The sequence below is a fragment of the Phasianus colchicus genome, chromosome 1 (assembly GCF_987193195.1).
Source record: "Phasianus colchicus chromosome 1, bPhaCol1.hap1.1, whole genome shotgun sequence".
NCBI classification, from domain to species: Eukaryota; Metazoa; Chordata; class Aves; order Galliformes; family Phasianidae; genus Phasianus; species Phasianus colchicus.
The window spans coordinates 182,514,206-182,528,528 of record NC_143436.1 but is presented as its reverse complement, the minus strand read 5'-3'; the positions used below and the strand labels follow the sequence as shown (position 1 = coordinate 182,528,528).

The window sequence follows — 14,323 nt, the reverse complement described above, 5'->3', positions numbered from 1 at the left end:
TAGAAAAAAAGCTTTTCTTTGTGTTTGTCTGATATTTGTCATGCTTTATGCTGGGATAAACTCCCAGTTTGATCAAAATACATCTCAGTAAAGTTGTCAAAATGAATTAAGAGGGGAATGAGGGGATGTCAATTGCTCTTTCAAACACCATTCATTCTGAATCAAAGAAAATGTTAATTTGTGTCAGGAAGCTGAATTACGTAAATGTTGACTGTCTTTGTAGCAAAGACCAGTCAAAGCTACAGTGTAAATGAAACAGGAACCCCTATAACACTGGAGTAGTCTTAATGTACATCTATATATGGAAATGAATAGGAAATGAAGCAATTAATACAATGTTTGGGAAAGAATCGCGTCATGATTTGCAGAGATAATTACAGACAAAAAGGAGATTTAATATAGCAACAGGAAAAGCAGAATAATTATGTAGCAATTAACAGGAAAGCTGTATGGTTCTTTGAAAAAAAATAGCAGTCATCAGGTTAAAAATATATGCTGAGTACAGAAATGTTTTAACAGTCAATGCATGAAGTATTTGAATGCATTTCCTAAGGTAAAACATTGTTTTATAAATTGAATGTCTAATTTATAAGATAAAATAAATTACACAATTTGTGTTTTCATTATAGGCGTTTGCATTTTTATCTTAAATAACAAGAAGATACAGATTTTAAGTTAATGTTTCAAGGACTACAATTGTCATAGGAGCCAGTGAGAAAATAACTACTCCTAATTCGCAATAGAATTAGTGTCGTATGTCCTAAAATCTGCATATTCTGCTAAAAAAAAAGAGCATCTGATTTTACTTTACTGGGTAGCAAGTTTGATTTTTGGTAGTTTTGTTGGTCTACTTTATCAGTTAGCAACTGCACACTCACAATACTCTTCCTGTAACTTACAAGGCCCCTCTTGCAGTCTGTGTGAATCTCAGTCAATACCTTTCATGGGGAGCCTGCCATGCAGTGATGCCTCCAACAGCTGGGGATCCCTGTGCCCAAGCATGGGATCATCCTGTGAAAGACAGAAAAAAGGCACCAAGTGTATCCATGTTATCACATGAGAGTTTGAAGAGGTGAAATCTTTTGAAGATAATGGGAAAAGCCAGATAGCAATTAAAATGTCTTATTTTTTTGTGTTTTGATTCTGGACAGAGGCACTTTCTTCGAATTATATCATTTCTACCGGTATGTTGTCAACAAACATGCCTGTCCTTGTTTTTCTTAAACATTAGCTCTGGATCTGAGATGTGCAACCTTCTCTGCTTTATATAAATTCCCCGTTTAGATAAAAGATGGGATAGCACATGCTTCCAACTTCTTGGGAAGGTCAGGGCAAGATGTGCAAGATATCCTGTGTAGGCACAGGCTCCTCTCCTGCCTCTGTGCTGCACTTCTCTAGTGAGAAAAATTAGAAGGATTGAGGGGAGTGGCAGGAGGCTGTGGGCAGGGAGCCTGCCCTGTGGGTTCAGGCAGAGACCTGGGTGCAGATGCTGCTTTCGTCACCTGTGAATGGACAAAGAGATGACAATGGGGGCATCAAATAGTAATGACAAAGAGCAGTAGTAATAATTAATGCCTCTGTGGTGCCCTTCGTTTGTTGACCTCTAGTCACTTTGCATGCATTGATTAAAGCTATATAGGATCACTGAAATAGATCAATGTGATTTTTATTCACACATATCTTTACTGGCATAAATACAGAAGTTACTCTGAAAGTAATGCCTTATTATTATTTTTTCCGTAAACACTACAGCAAATACAAAACACTATTTGATAGAGCAAATTGTCAGCTGCAAAATGCTATTTCTCAATACAGTCACTGCTATTAGCTGCACATTTTCATCAGCAATGAACAAGAGTCTGCATGCTGCACTCATAACAGTCTGCACCAGTGGAGGTGCCCCACTGTCCCCATGACCACTGCTGAAACTCACCGTTCCCCCCTCATTGTGCTCACACAAACAGTGCTCACTGTTTGTTCCCCAGAAACATTCAGCAAGAGCTGATGAATGCCAATGGGTGCTGTTTTTTTCTGCATGAAAGAATTCAGTTACACACCTTTCTGCTCCTATGTATAAGTAAATTCTTATTAAGAAGCATCAAAAGTCACTTGGCTTAAGTGTTAAAAAAAAAAAAAAAAAAAAAAAAAGTCCACTGACAACAAAAAACAAAGCATCTCTGCTTTTTTAGTATACAAATCTTTCTGGTGAATGAGTGGACTCTGGTATTTTCTTTGTGGTATCATGAGAAAGGTCTGGATATATAAGTTTGTATGAAACTAATCTGGGAAATTGAATGGTTGACAGGATGAGTTTGTATGTATAAATCGTATGTGGCTTATCCAGAATACTGAGAATCATTCCAACAGTTCTGATTATAGCAATTGTAATTTTCATTAATTACATAATGTGCGCTGATCATGGCTAATAACATAGGTAGGGATACAGACTTTATCTTATTCTTCTCCCTGCAGGAGCCAATATTAAGAGACATAATATTGTTTAAGAACAATTCCTATTTAATAATAATAATAATAATAAACAATTGTTGTGTTACTAGTGTATTGTATCTTTTTCTTCTAGGTTATTCAATACTTCAAGCTATTATGGAAAAAGCAGGACAAAATAGCTGGCAAGTCAGTGCCATCTGTGTGGAGAATTTCAATGATGCCAGCTACAGGCGGCTTTTAGAAGACCTGGACCGAAGACAAGAAAAGAAATTTGTAATAGACTGTGAAATAGAAAGGCTGCAGAATCTCTTAGAACAGGTAACACTCCTTTTAATGTCTCTGTAAGCACATTACTGAAATTCCAAATGAGATAACACTGTGCATTGCTTTTTGTTTCTTTTCTCAGTGGAAATGAGATTGCCTGCTCTTCCCTTTGGTTTTTCTTCATGGGCTGACATCTGTAGGTCCACATTCACCTTCTGTTTGCCTTCCTGTAAGATTCTTGTCACAACAGCCAGTGCCTGAGCACTGAGCCCCTTTTCCAGCACAGGGCTCTGGGCAGCACCTTCCTGTCTGATGTGACCCATGCTGGGGCCTTTGGGCTGATAGAGCAGCACAGTGCTGTTGTGTCACCATGGTGCCCTCCTTCTGTACCTTAACGGGGAGAAACTGACTGTGTTTGAGGGGGAAAAAAAAAGAAAAAAGAAAAAAGAAAAAGCTTATTTGAATCCTGTATTACTTGCAATTCACAAGACCATGTATTTCTAGCTATAAAATGTTTTCCACTTATTACTGTTTATATTTAAGCTGATAGTTTTATGACCTTAGCAGGGTGTGTGTGAACATGGAGAACAGCAGGATAAAGGTGCTGTTGAACTGAGAAGGAAGGCCAGGTTCTCCCATGAGTTATTCACAGAAAGCTGCTGTTATGTAGAGAAAACACTGTTCCAGACAGACAGCTTGCACTGAGCAGTACCTGCTCCAGTGTGTGGATCTGACTCTACACAGTTCTTGATTGAGGTCTTGAAAACTGGAAAAGAATAAAATAATTCCATGAAAGGAGCATTTTGTTAAGCGATGAGAGAGTAATTTAGGGTCACCTATCCGCTCCTCAGTGATCCCACAGTTGGGGTGCCAGTTCACTGCCCACTGGCAATGCAGGACCTGCAAGACAGGATTGCCATCTGCTGGCAGCGGGGCCTGAACAGCGCTGCTCACCCTGGATCCTGATGCATCTGCTGCTGAAGTCACAGAAATAAAAAACGCCATTTGTGATGCAAAAGCACATAAAGTAATCCTCATAGACATATATGCATCACATTTTCTTTTAAAGGCAAAAGACAGAGAAACTGAGAATTAATGGTATGGCTGATTTAGAAAGGACTTTTTCTGTCACTGTTGCCAGGAGAAAAATAGATGATGTTGTATTACTATGATATTCATTTGCCCATTTTTTGTGTCAGTAATGCCATTATATTTTAACACATGCTTTCTATAGTTATGATGAAACTCTCCCCAGGTTCAGCCTATGTTGTAGTAAAGCAGAACACTCATTTGAGTGTCTCTTAAAGTATATTTTGAAAGATATTTATTTATCCCCTCAGCTTTATGTGTGTGTGTGAATTTAGATGCATGTAGTTTCTTTTACACAGCATGCAAATGTGAATTAGAAAAAGTGTGCTGTATTACGAAGAGTTCAGAATACACCCACCATCCTACGTAGGTGTATGCACTGAGCATGCACTCAGTTGCACAGGCAACTAAGTCATTTGAAACACAATCAGAACTCAGTGATCTCAGACATACATTTTATTTCCTTCCTGGAGCTACACTTTTTTTTTTTTTTTTTTCTGGATTAGCACCTGCATAGTCAGTTCTCTTTGAGTGTAACCTTGTGCTCTTTATTCAGATCAGTCAGAACTGGACAGGATATTGATTTTAATGGAACTAGGTGTTGACCTCCTCTGATTTCATAGAGGTCTGGATTTTACCTACCTAAAATAAGCACTTAATGCATATATGACACGTCATAAAAAAGCAGAGCTTGTCCTCAACAGGGTGAGTCAGACACTGTGAATCTGGCTAATGTCTCTGCAGGGTAAGCCTGAAAGCTGATGGAGTCCTCTTTCCATTAACTGTGCTGAGACAGTCAAGGGTAGGAGTTACACCCAATTTACAATGTTCCTGTGTCTTAGCCAGTCATACAAATGCATTTAGAAAGTCACTCATTTGACTACTGCCTAATTTGGATGGGATTAAGTTTACCTAAGAAATAATCTATTCTGAATTTGTGCAGGTGAATTTTCAAAACTAACTGTACAATCTTTGTACTGTTATGTGGACTTCTGGAGTCACCGCAGTGACCACTGATATATTTACGCTACATGTAATTATATTGAAGGTTAGATACTTCAGAACATTTCTGCAATTTATTCAGATTGTGCATTTTCTTCTGCTCTGCAGAGAAGGCCCTGGATATCCTGGTGAACAACAGGTTGGGCATAAGTTATCAGTGTGCCCTTGTGGCCAACAAAGCCAATGGTATCCTGAGGTACATTAGAACTGGGGTGAACTTCCCCCTCTAGTCAGCCCTGATGAGGCCACATCTAGAGTACTGTGTCCAGTTCTGAGCTCTTCAGTTCAAGATAGACAGGGAACTACTAGGGTCAAGCAGAGGGCCACAAAGATGTTTGGGGCCTGGAGCTCTTCCTTACTAGGGAAGACTGAGAGATCTGGGCCTCTCAGCCTTGAGAAGGGAAGACTAAATTGGAATCTTACCAATTCTTATAAAGGCAGGAGTCAAGAAGATGGAGCCTGGTTCTTTTCAACAGCACCCAGTGACAGAACAAGTGGCAACAGGCACATACTGGAACACAGGAAGTTCCATAAGACATGAGGAAAAACTTTACTGTGAAGACGACAAATCACTGGAACAGGCTGCCCATAATGACTGTGGAGTCTCCTTCTCTGGAGATATTCAAAACCCTCCTGAATGCTTTCCTGTGTAACCTATTGCAGGGAACTCACTTTAGCAGGAAGTTGGATGATGATGATTCCTAGAGGTCCCTTCCAACCCCTACAATTCTGTGATTCTACGCCAACAACCCTGGAGCACCACTTCATCTTTCAGGAGGAATGTCCCTGTACAGGCAGCAATGCTGTTGCAGGCAGGCTGAGTGAAGAACACAGGAGACCTGTAGCTTTACTCTCTAGCACCCTGTCTTCCTAGATCAGATCACCTGTGAGTAAGCCTGGGGTTCTGTGTTTAGCCACTGGCTTGGGACTCCAAAATGAAAGCAGTTTGCTTTCAGATAACCAAAAGCAGTCAGAAACCATCTCAGAGAAAAAACGTAGACAATCTGCCAAAAATGGGAGTGAGGCAAAAAGAATCTGCCCCAATGTAGAAAACGCAAAAAAAGATCAGTTTTAAAATAATCAGTCTCTGAATTTCCAGTTTGTATGAGGACTTCAATAGACTGCAGCATATTGGTATGGTGACTTCGCAAATGGACTAAAAATTGGAATGCTCTTCCCTATATAAACAGAGGAACTGATTAAGCTTCACTGATTCTAATTAACTCAAATTTTGCTGCCTGGTTCTCCTGTAATTGAGAGTCTTAGCTGTGACTATACTGTAATACTTCACAACATACAAGTAAATAATCTTAAGAACATTTAGGAAAAGTAATTACATCTCAGTAATGAGATGGTATCTCAAACTATTTTGCCCTTAAATTTATGTTAATGAGGGGGGAGAAACTGGCTTGTGGGTTTGCAATTTTAGTCTCAAGTGACTGCCCACATCTGTACACATTCACACTTCTCATGGCTGTGCACCTCAAGCACGGAAGACTGTTTTCACCGTGTCCAGAGAATGAGTGTGTGGGGTGCTCTCCTGCCTGTATCTGGTCCCCACTTATCCAACTTGGAGACTTCTTCCACTTTCCTCTCCCAGCTGCCCAGCTGAGAAGAGCAGCCCCTTGCCATTTCCTTGTTCTTATGCAATTTTAATCTTATCATTTTCATTTTTTTCTCTTATATTTTTTCTTAGTTCATTGTTGTATTTTTCTTTTTTTTTCATTTATTTTCTCCTCTCCACATGCCTTGATTTATGCAGAAGCTGTATCCACAATCCATATTTGAGGTCTGTCTTCATGGAAAATTCTTTTCTGGATCATAAAAATGTTTTGTAATCCAAACTCCAGAAACTGTGCACAAGCCAGCATGTGCATTTTTCATTATATAGTCTTCCTTTCAGATTATTATGTTTCTGTAGTGAGGCTATTTTTGGATATTTTCTAGAAAGGGATGGTAGGATAAGTGTTAAATTCAGGAGATACATTCAGCCTGCCCTCAGGTACTTATGTCTAATTTACTTGGATTGCCCACAAAAAGTTTTGAGTTTTCCCTCCTGAGGTTATGCCAAGGCACACCATTATGGTTTTGTCAGTAACACTGTTTCTCTTCTTTAACCATGCTCCCCTACACAGGACTGCACATTATCTCGTTGATGGTAGAGATATTTGGTGTTGATAGAAACATTTCACTTGGTTTCTGTACTAATGCCAGTTGGCATGGCTCAGCATTGTTCAAGCACTGGAAAAAGGCATCACTTTGAGCAAGGTCATAATTGCTTTGATTTGTTACTTTGATTCATCAGTGAGACAGGCAGTGTCTTCGGCCTATCTGAGTCAGTACATGTCCACCTACTCTCAAAAATCTGCCATAACTTAAGTGTACCAGGATAATTTTAGCTCTTTTTCAGATTTTACTGTCAGGATAGTGAAAGAACACCATACCTCCTTAATATCAAATAACCACTATAGTGAGAAATGCTTTTGGTTGTCTCGGAGTGAGATTCCTCCTCTATACACTCCTCTAGCATACCTCATCTTCCTGAAATCCCAAGCTATGAAAGACCAAACACAAACATCAATACCTATGCTGTAAGTTTTTCTTTGCTTACCCATTTCCATTCTACTAACAGCAATGGAGAAGACTACACAAATGGTGACAAAAAATCTCTAGCTTATCAATCATCTTATCCTTTCTGTAGTACAAGCCCAGACACAAGGCTTGATGCTGCTACTTCTGTTCACCCCAAAATTGTGAGTCTTAGAGCCACACAGGAGCATGGAAAGCAATAACATGTCAGATTTCTGCCGAACTTCAGAACATGTGCTTCCATTTTGGAGAAAACACATCTACATTTTGCAGTTGTGGAGGACTTTTTATGCTTTTCAGATTTTTTCTGAAACTTCATAAATGATCTCTCTAAAGCTAATGAAGTGCTTCCCCACTTTACTTACCTGGCCTTTTTTTTTCATTTGTTCTGACACAGTCAAAATAAAAATATTCAACATTTTTAACTAAAAAATTATGATAGCCTCTATTTCTATTGCATAAATGACTAGGAAGAAAAGGTCCCATTTTCCTATGTGCATGAAATTAGAGATAGTTTTTTAGCATCAGATTTCCAGTTTAGCAGGACAGAATAGAAATAAAAGGAACTAAACCAAAGATCTAGATAGATAAAATGACATATCCATAGTTTTGTATAACAGATATAGCTTATATATAGCTGAAGACAATTCTAGTGATTCATATTCTTGTGTCAAGGACCGTGACGTCCTTGTCAACAGCTCTTTCTACTGTGAGCCACGATACATTCAGTAAGTGATCTTTAAAGAGCACTGCAAAATTCTTTTTGAATCAAAGAATGAAAATCACTAAGAAAGATGGAAAATTCTCTGCTTATGTGTCACTTCTTTCGAATTGTGTTTCTAAAGTGCTTCCCTGAAATTAGCACACAGAACTTTCTGTTTAACACGTAACTGATATTTTAAAAACTTTGTAATGTTATGATTTCATAGAATCATAGAATGGCCTGGGTTGAAAAGGACCATAGTGATCATCCAACCTGCTTTCAACCCCCCTGCTATGTGCAGGATCACCAACCACCAAACCAGGCTGCCCAGAGCCACATCCAGGCTGGCCTAGAATGCCTCCAGGGATGGGGCATCCACAACCTCTCTGGGCAGCCTGTTCCAGCACCTCACCACTCTCTCTGTAAAGAACTTCCCCTTCACATCCAAACTAAATCTTCCTTCCTTCAACTTAAAACCATTTCCCCTTGTCCTGCTGTTATCTACCCTTTCAAAGAGTTTACTTCCCTCCTGTTTGTAGGCTCCCTTTAGGTACTATAAGGCTGCAATAAGGTCATGCTGCAGCCTTTTCTTCTCCACGCTGAGCAAGCCCAGCTTCAAGTCAGGCTTAGTTATTTGTTTAACATTTATTGTTATTTTATTCTGATTAGTATTTATTAATTGTTTGATTTCTATCTTTGCAATCCCAAAATAGGAGAATGGAACTGTGGTTAGAGTTATTAGAACAGCAAGAAGTAAGGACTGACAAAACCCCTTTGGGTTTTGTGGGTGTTGATTTACTCTCAATCTAGCACTGTCAACCAATACCATAAAAATCTCCTTCCCACATACATACCAAACAAACAAGAAATAGCATTTTCTATAGCTAAGCAGAAATGTTCACAAATTCACCAACCAGGTAGTGCCCATGTGCTGGCTAGTGAGCTGTCAGGCAGGAGGCTGAGTGCCTGGTTTGTCTTATCTCTTTGGTTTAATCAGATGGATCTGTGTTAGTAATAGTAAGAACAATACAGATTGTCTTAGATGTCTTAGATGATGTCCTAGTGACATGATCTTTCTTTCAAATATAGCCGACACTGTTCCCAGTGTGTTAAAAGATATTTTCCTGAAAAACTGATAGACAGACATACAGACAGAGCAGTAGTGAAAAAATAATATCTGGAAAAAGCAGAACTGTGAATATATAGTAAAATGCACACTTGTAAGAAGATGTCCTGTCACTCTTTAAGATGTGCTTCTATTTAGTTAGCAGGATTAATGCACCTTCAGCAATTACATATCATAGAATTCTTTTGTTATTTCTTCATTTGCTAACTTTCTAGCTAAATGAAGTGTAATAAAATGATGAACTTGTGGACAGATTTGGAGAACAACAGAAAATCATTTTGAAGATTTCAGTGAAAATGTATTATTTGTTCAACCAGTATTTCAGCCCACTTCCATTGCTTTTTGTTGTTAATCAAATTAAAAAAAAAAAAAAAAAAATTCAAAATCATATAACCAAATTACCAAAAACATGAACACTGAAGTTGAAATTTAACTGTTACAGTCCCCTATTTATTTTTCTGGCAAACTTCTTGCTGGGAGCACATATGAAATACCACAGAGCAAATAAGTTACCAGGAAGAAGACTGGAGTCTCACAGTCGAGTTTTACTTTTAGGCAGATGTAGATCTGTTTGTGAAATTCAGGCTGTGAAATAATGATGCTAACAGGCCTGTTCTACAAACAGTCATAGAACAGCAGAATGGGTTGGAACAGACCTCTGAAGGTCATCTGGACCAAATTCTTCTCAAGGGGGCAAGCTTAGATTAATTACTCAGGCCCCCTGTCAAATTTTGAACACTTCGAGGGATAGAGATCTTGCAGCCTGTCTATGCCTGGTTCCATCATTTGACTATCTGCTGGTAAAAAAATAAAAATAAAATAATAAAAATCTAATATCTAGTTAAATTTCCTGTAATGCTTCTTATTCTGTTGTTATGCACCTTCACGATGAGTTAGATACCCTCTTCCCTACACCATTCCATCAGGTATTAATGCATGTTAATAAGAGTGCCCTAAGACTTCTTGTTCCAGGCTGAACAATCCCAGCTCTCTTAGCCTCTCTTCTTCCATCAGGTTCTCCGAGACCTCAGACTCTCTCCAGTATGCTGATGTCTCTTGCACTGGGGAGCCCAGCACTGGGCACAGCACTCCAAACATGTCTCACCAGGGCTGGGCAGAAGGGAAGGATCATCTTTCCCGACCTGCTGGCAATGCAGCCCAAGAGGCTGATAGTTTTCTTTGTTGTGATGATACATGACTGGCTCATAGAAACATATCACAGAATTATAGAATGGCTTGGTTGGAAGGAAACGCCAAACCCATCCAACTCCATCTGCCCTGCTGTGGTCAGGGTTGCCACCCACCAAATCGGGCTGCCCTGGGCCTCATCCAACCTGGCCTTTAATGCCTTCAGGGATGGGGCATTCACAGCTTCTCTGGGCACCCTGTGCCAGTGCCTCTCCACACCCTGAGGAAAGAATTTCCCTGTAATATCTAACCCTTTCTTCTAGATCTCCTTTCTTCTAAATGTTTCCCCCACACCCCCCAGTGTTCTGTCATCCAGATGATGTAAGAAGTTGGTATCCATTCGTTTATAAGCATTCTTTAAATATGGAAAGGCTGCAATGAAATCGCTCCGGAGCCTTCTCTTCTACCAGAATTCCCAGGACCTTTCCTGTAAAGCTTATTCCTAGCCTGTGTGTGCCCTTCCTGTCCTGCTCTCATTACTGAGTCAGGAGAAGGGTATGGACAAAAAATAGGGCACAGATCAACACAGATGACCTCATTTGGTATTTGTTCCTCTGTTTGTACAGGGATAAAGATACCTTATGGGTAGGTGAACTATGTGTCACTATTGAATCTTGCAAACCTATATTGTGCTTGCATCAACAAGAGTTAGAACGAATACCAGGGTAATCAGATAAACATCTGTGTTACTGCAAGTGACTTTATCTAAAACATTCTTCACTAAGAGGGCACCTGCTTCTCCAGAACTTTGGTTCCTTATTCTGTGCTGCTGAAAGCTCTGCTGCACTCTCTGTAATTTCTCATAGTTTTCTTAGGTAGATTTCAAGTAGAAATTGAATTTAACCATGTCTGCATAATGACCTTCATACAAAGCATGGCCAAGTAAAGGCAAAAGTACATGCTAGGTATGAGTGCATTTGCTTAGCACCTCTGTGCCTACTCCTTTCCAAAAGAGCATGTTGTTATCCTAATTTGTGCATTCCCAGAGCTCCTGTGTCTGTACATACATGTACGTATAAAAAAATATGTGCATAGCCATGTACAGAACTTCATTCAGGAAGAAAAATCCCTTCTGGAAGAACAGCAGTGAATTTCCTTTCCTTTCTTCTGCCAATAGCAGTTCCACCCTCTCCCTCCATCTCCATCTCACAAAGTTCAAACTTCAGCACTCCTGCGTTAAAAGTCCTCCAAGGTGTCCGCTGCAAGCAGCAGCATCTTCTGAATTTTGCATTGCAATTCAGTTTTGCTGTCAGATACTCAGTCTGACTCCTGCACTGCCTAACAGACTGATCCCAGTCTTTTTCTTCTTTCCAGCCCTTCCACATAGGAGCTAAATGGGATATTTCCCAGTAGATTTCTCAGCTCTGTCAGCACTCTGTATCAGCAAGATGAAGTGTCTCTCCTCGTCCAGGGCTGTATTCGCCTTTAAATACAGAGGTGAAAACTGCTGTGCAGCATCTGGCATGTATTTAATGCTTCAGTGCACACAGCTGAATTTATACATAATCATAAAAAGAACATTCATTGCATTTTGTAATACTAAAAATTAAGCACAGGTGTAAAGTTGTCACGTAGCAAAGTACTAGTATTGTTAATCTTGTAAAAATTAGAAGCCAATAAACTCTAATTACTAGCATATAATAATATGTATTATCAAGCATGGAAGGGAAGTAGCTGCATGGTGCTTTGGACTCTGTTCATAACTGTCTGAGTAATTCTGTTTTTCAATGTATTGTTTTCCACCTCTGATCCTCAGCTTCCCTAGCCTTAAAGAAAGAGTCTTGAGAAATGCTGCCAGAGAGTACCATATTATTGTTAGTACTCCAAACCAAATCTGTCTGATGGGTAAGATGGAGCATACTGCCATTTGAACGATTGATTATTATTGTTACTGGAAAATGAAAGTAAATGAATGCGTAAGCGGTGAAAAATACAGAAACTGATGTATTCCATTCCTTCTTGTTATGATTGCAATATTTTGCTGCTGGCGTGCTAAACCTGAAAAAGCAATTGTTTGATTGCTGAAGCTTTCTAAATTGATAAAGCCGTAATTTTTGCTGTTTTAAAAAATATGTTGTTTCTTAGCTTAATTTGCCGTGTGTCTGCTAACTGAAGCTGGCAACTGACATTTTTACAAGTGATATCTAGACTAATTAATTGAGAATAATAAATCGAAACAGAATACTTAGGGAGAAGCAGATATTAACCAGATACATGAATTCAGCAGAACATGAGCTCAATCATTCCTCTACAATCTCCTCTGATTGAAGCATAGAGGTTCACCACCTCAATATGATCAAGTGTTTATCAAGATATTTGTTGGGTTTTTTTTTACATTTAGTTGCACAATGAGGATTTCTTTATCCCTTGAGTTGAAAGTGCCATGAACTTGCCTAGTGTCTCCTTGTCTCCACATTTCCTGTTCATTCTTTTGATTTAGTTGAACAAAATGTAGGTTTAGTTCTTCTCACAGAGTAACACAGAAGCAGATCATCAGCCAAAGAATTTGGTGCATGCAGAGCACATTAATTTGGGCCAGAAGCAGCATCATTGGACTTAGGATGCTTCAGGGCCATAGTACCAGCACTCTTTGTATCTTTTCTTCATCCAAAAGGTTTGGAGAGATCCGTAATGTGCCTTTTCCTCATCACTTCTGTCCCTCTGTATTTGTTTGCTTTTCCTCTAGGGATCTATGGAGTTGCTTCTGACACTGATGTCAATGTAATCTGATAGCTCTTTGAGGCAGCCAGCTGCCAGCGCTGCTACCAGCGTCTTCCTCACCCTGCAGTCAGCAGGGGCTCCCAGCCTAGGTTCATTTTCTATAGAGCAGCTGGGATTTTGCACACAGTAATAGGCCCACACCACAAAGTAATACAAATACATTTTGTCACTGCGCCTCAAACTGATGAGGTTTGGACCCAAGAAATAGCTCATTTCATGAACAAACAAATAGGCAGAGACAAAGGATGAATACAAATGGTTTGTGAGATTTGTAAAGTGACTTTCTTCCCACACTCTTCCTGCCTCTCCCTCACTGCACATCCCTGGCTGTGTCATTGGTGTTCAGCCACCCAGCCTGCTCCACAGCCGCTGCACAATTCAGGAAGAAACACGTAGTCTGTAGAGAGACGATGCTGCTTTGTTCATCGCCTTCTTGTACACCCTACCCTCTGTGGTGATTTTATGCTTTTAACTGTCCACCATCTCCCCAGCTATAATGCCCTTTTGAGAGCAATAGCTTTTAACATTAAGCATGTTTTTCAATGGCATTTTTACAGCTTTGTAAAAGATCTATCCTTGCATCAGATATTTTATAAAATCCCATTTCAGTTGTGGTTTATATCATCACTGTTTCTGCTAGAGTATTTCAGGTCAGGTCTCAATCTTCCATCTTTAACAAGTCCCTAGACTTTTTACATTGTGTTAGACAGACTTCATTTTATTGCATGTATTCTTTTTTTAAGGAAGTGGATTGTGAGACAATTCCAAAGAGGAGAACCTTTTTTAAAGTCCCACTGGTAATGAACAGCTATCACCCTTTGAAGAGATTTAACTGAAAAGAAATTCTTTCCGCACTACCTTTAGTGACCTTCATCTGTTGGAAAACATAATGGGAGAGATTTCATGCTATGGAAGTTAAGCATTCTTTTAAAATGAGTTATATGCAATATCCATTTCTGTGGCAGTGAAGGGCAGAGACTAACTTGGAGTCTGATTCTCTGTTCAGACACTGATGTAAGTCTGTAAATGGCTTTATCAAAGTTTGTGAACATACCAGTCCTGAAGGGAATAAAAACAACAAATAAGAGAGAGAGAATAAAAGCAGACACTTAGTCCTCTTCTTCTTTTTGATAATGGAATAGTTTCCAAGTTTCCTAAATTAGACTATTGTTAAGCTAAACATAATGAATAGT

General features: G+C 39.3%; 1 protein-coding gene across 15 annotated transcripts in view; it reads left to right on the top strand.

Moving 5' to 3' along the window:
• Positions 1-14,323, top strand: part of GRIA4 (glutamate ionotropic receptor AMPA type subunit 4) — a 234,015-nt gene that overhangs the window by 133,964 nt on the left and 85,728 nt on the right. For all 15 annotated transcript variants that reach the window (XR_016463409.1, XR_016463410.1, XM_090133923.1 and 12 more), the window contains exon 4: positions 2,582-2,766. Coding sequence is in view for 13 of the 15 variants with exons in the window: in XM_090133923.1 (XP_089990049.1) it covers positions 2,582-2,766 (185 nt within the window). In the remaining 2 variants the exon portion in view is untranslated. The remainder of the gene's footprint in view (positions 1-2,581; positions 2,767-14,323) is intronic.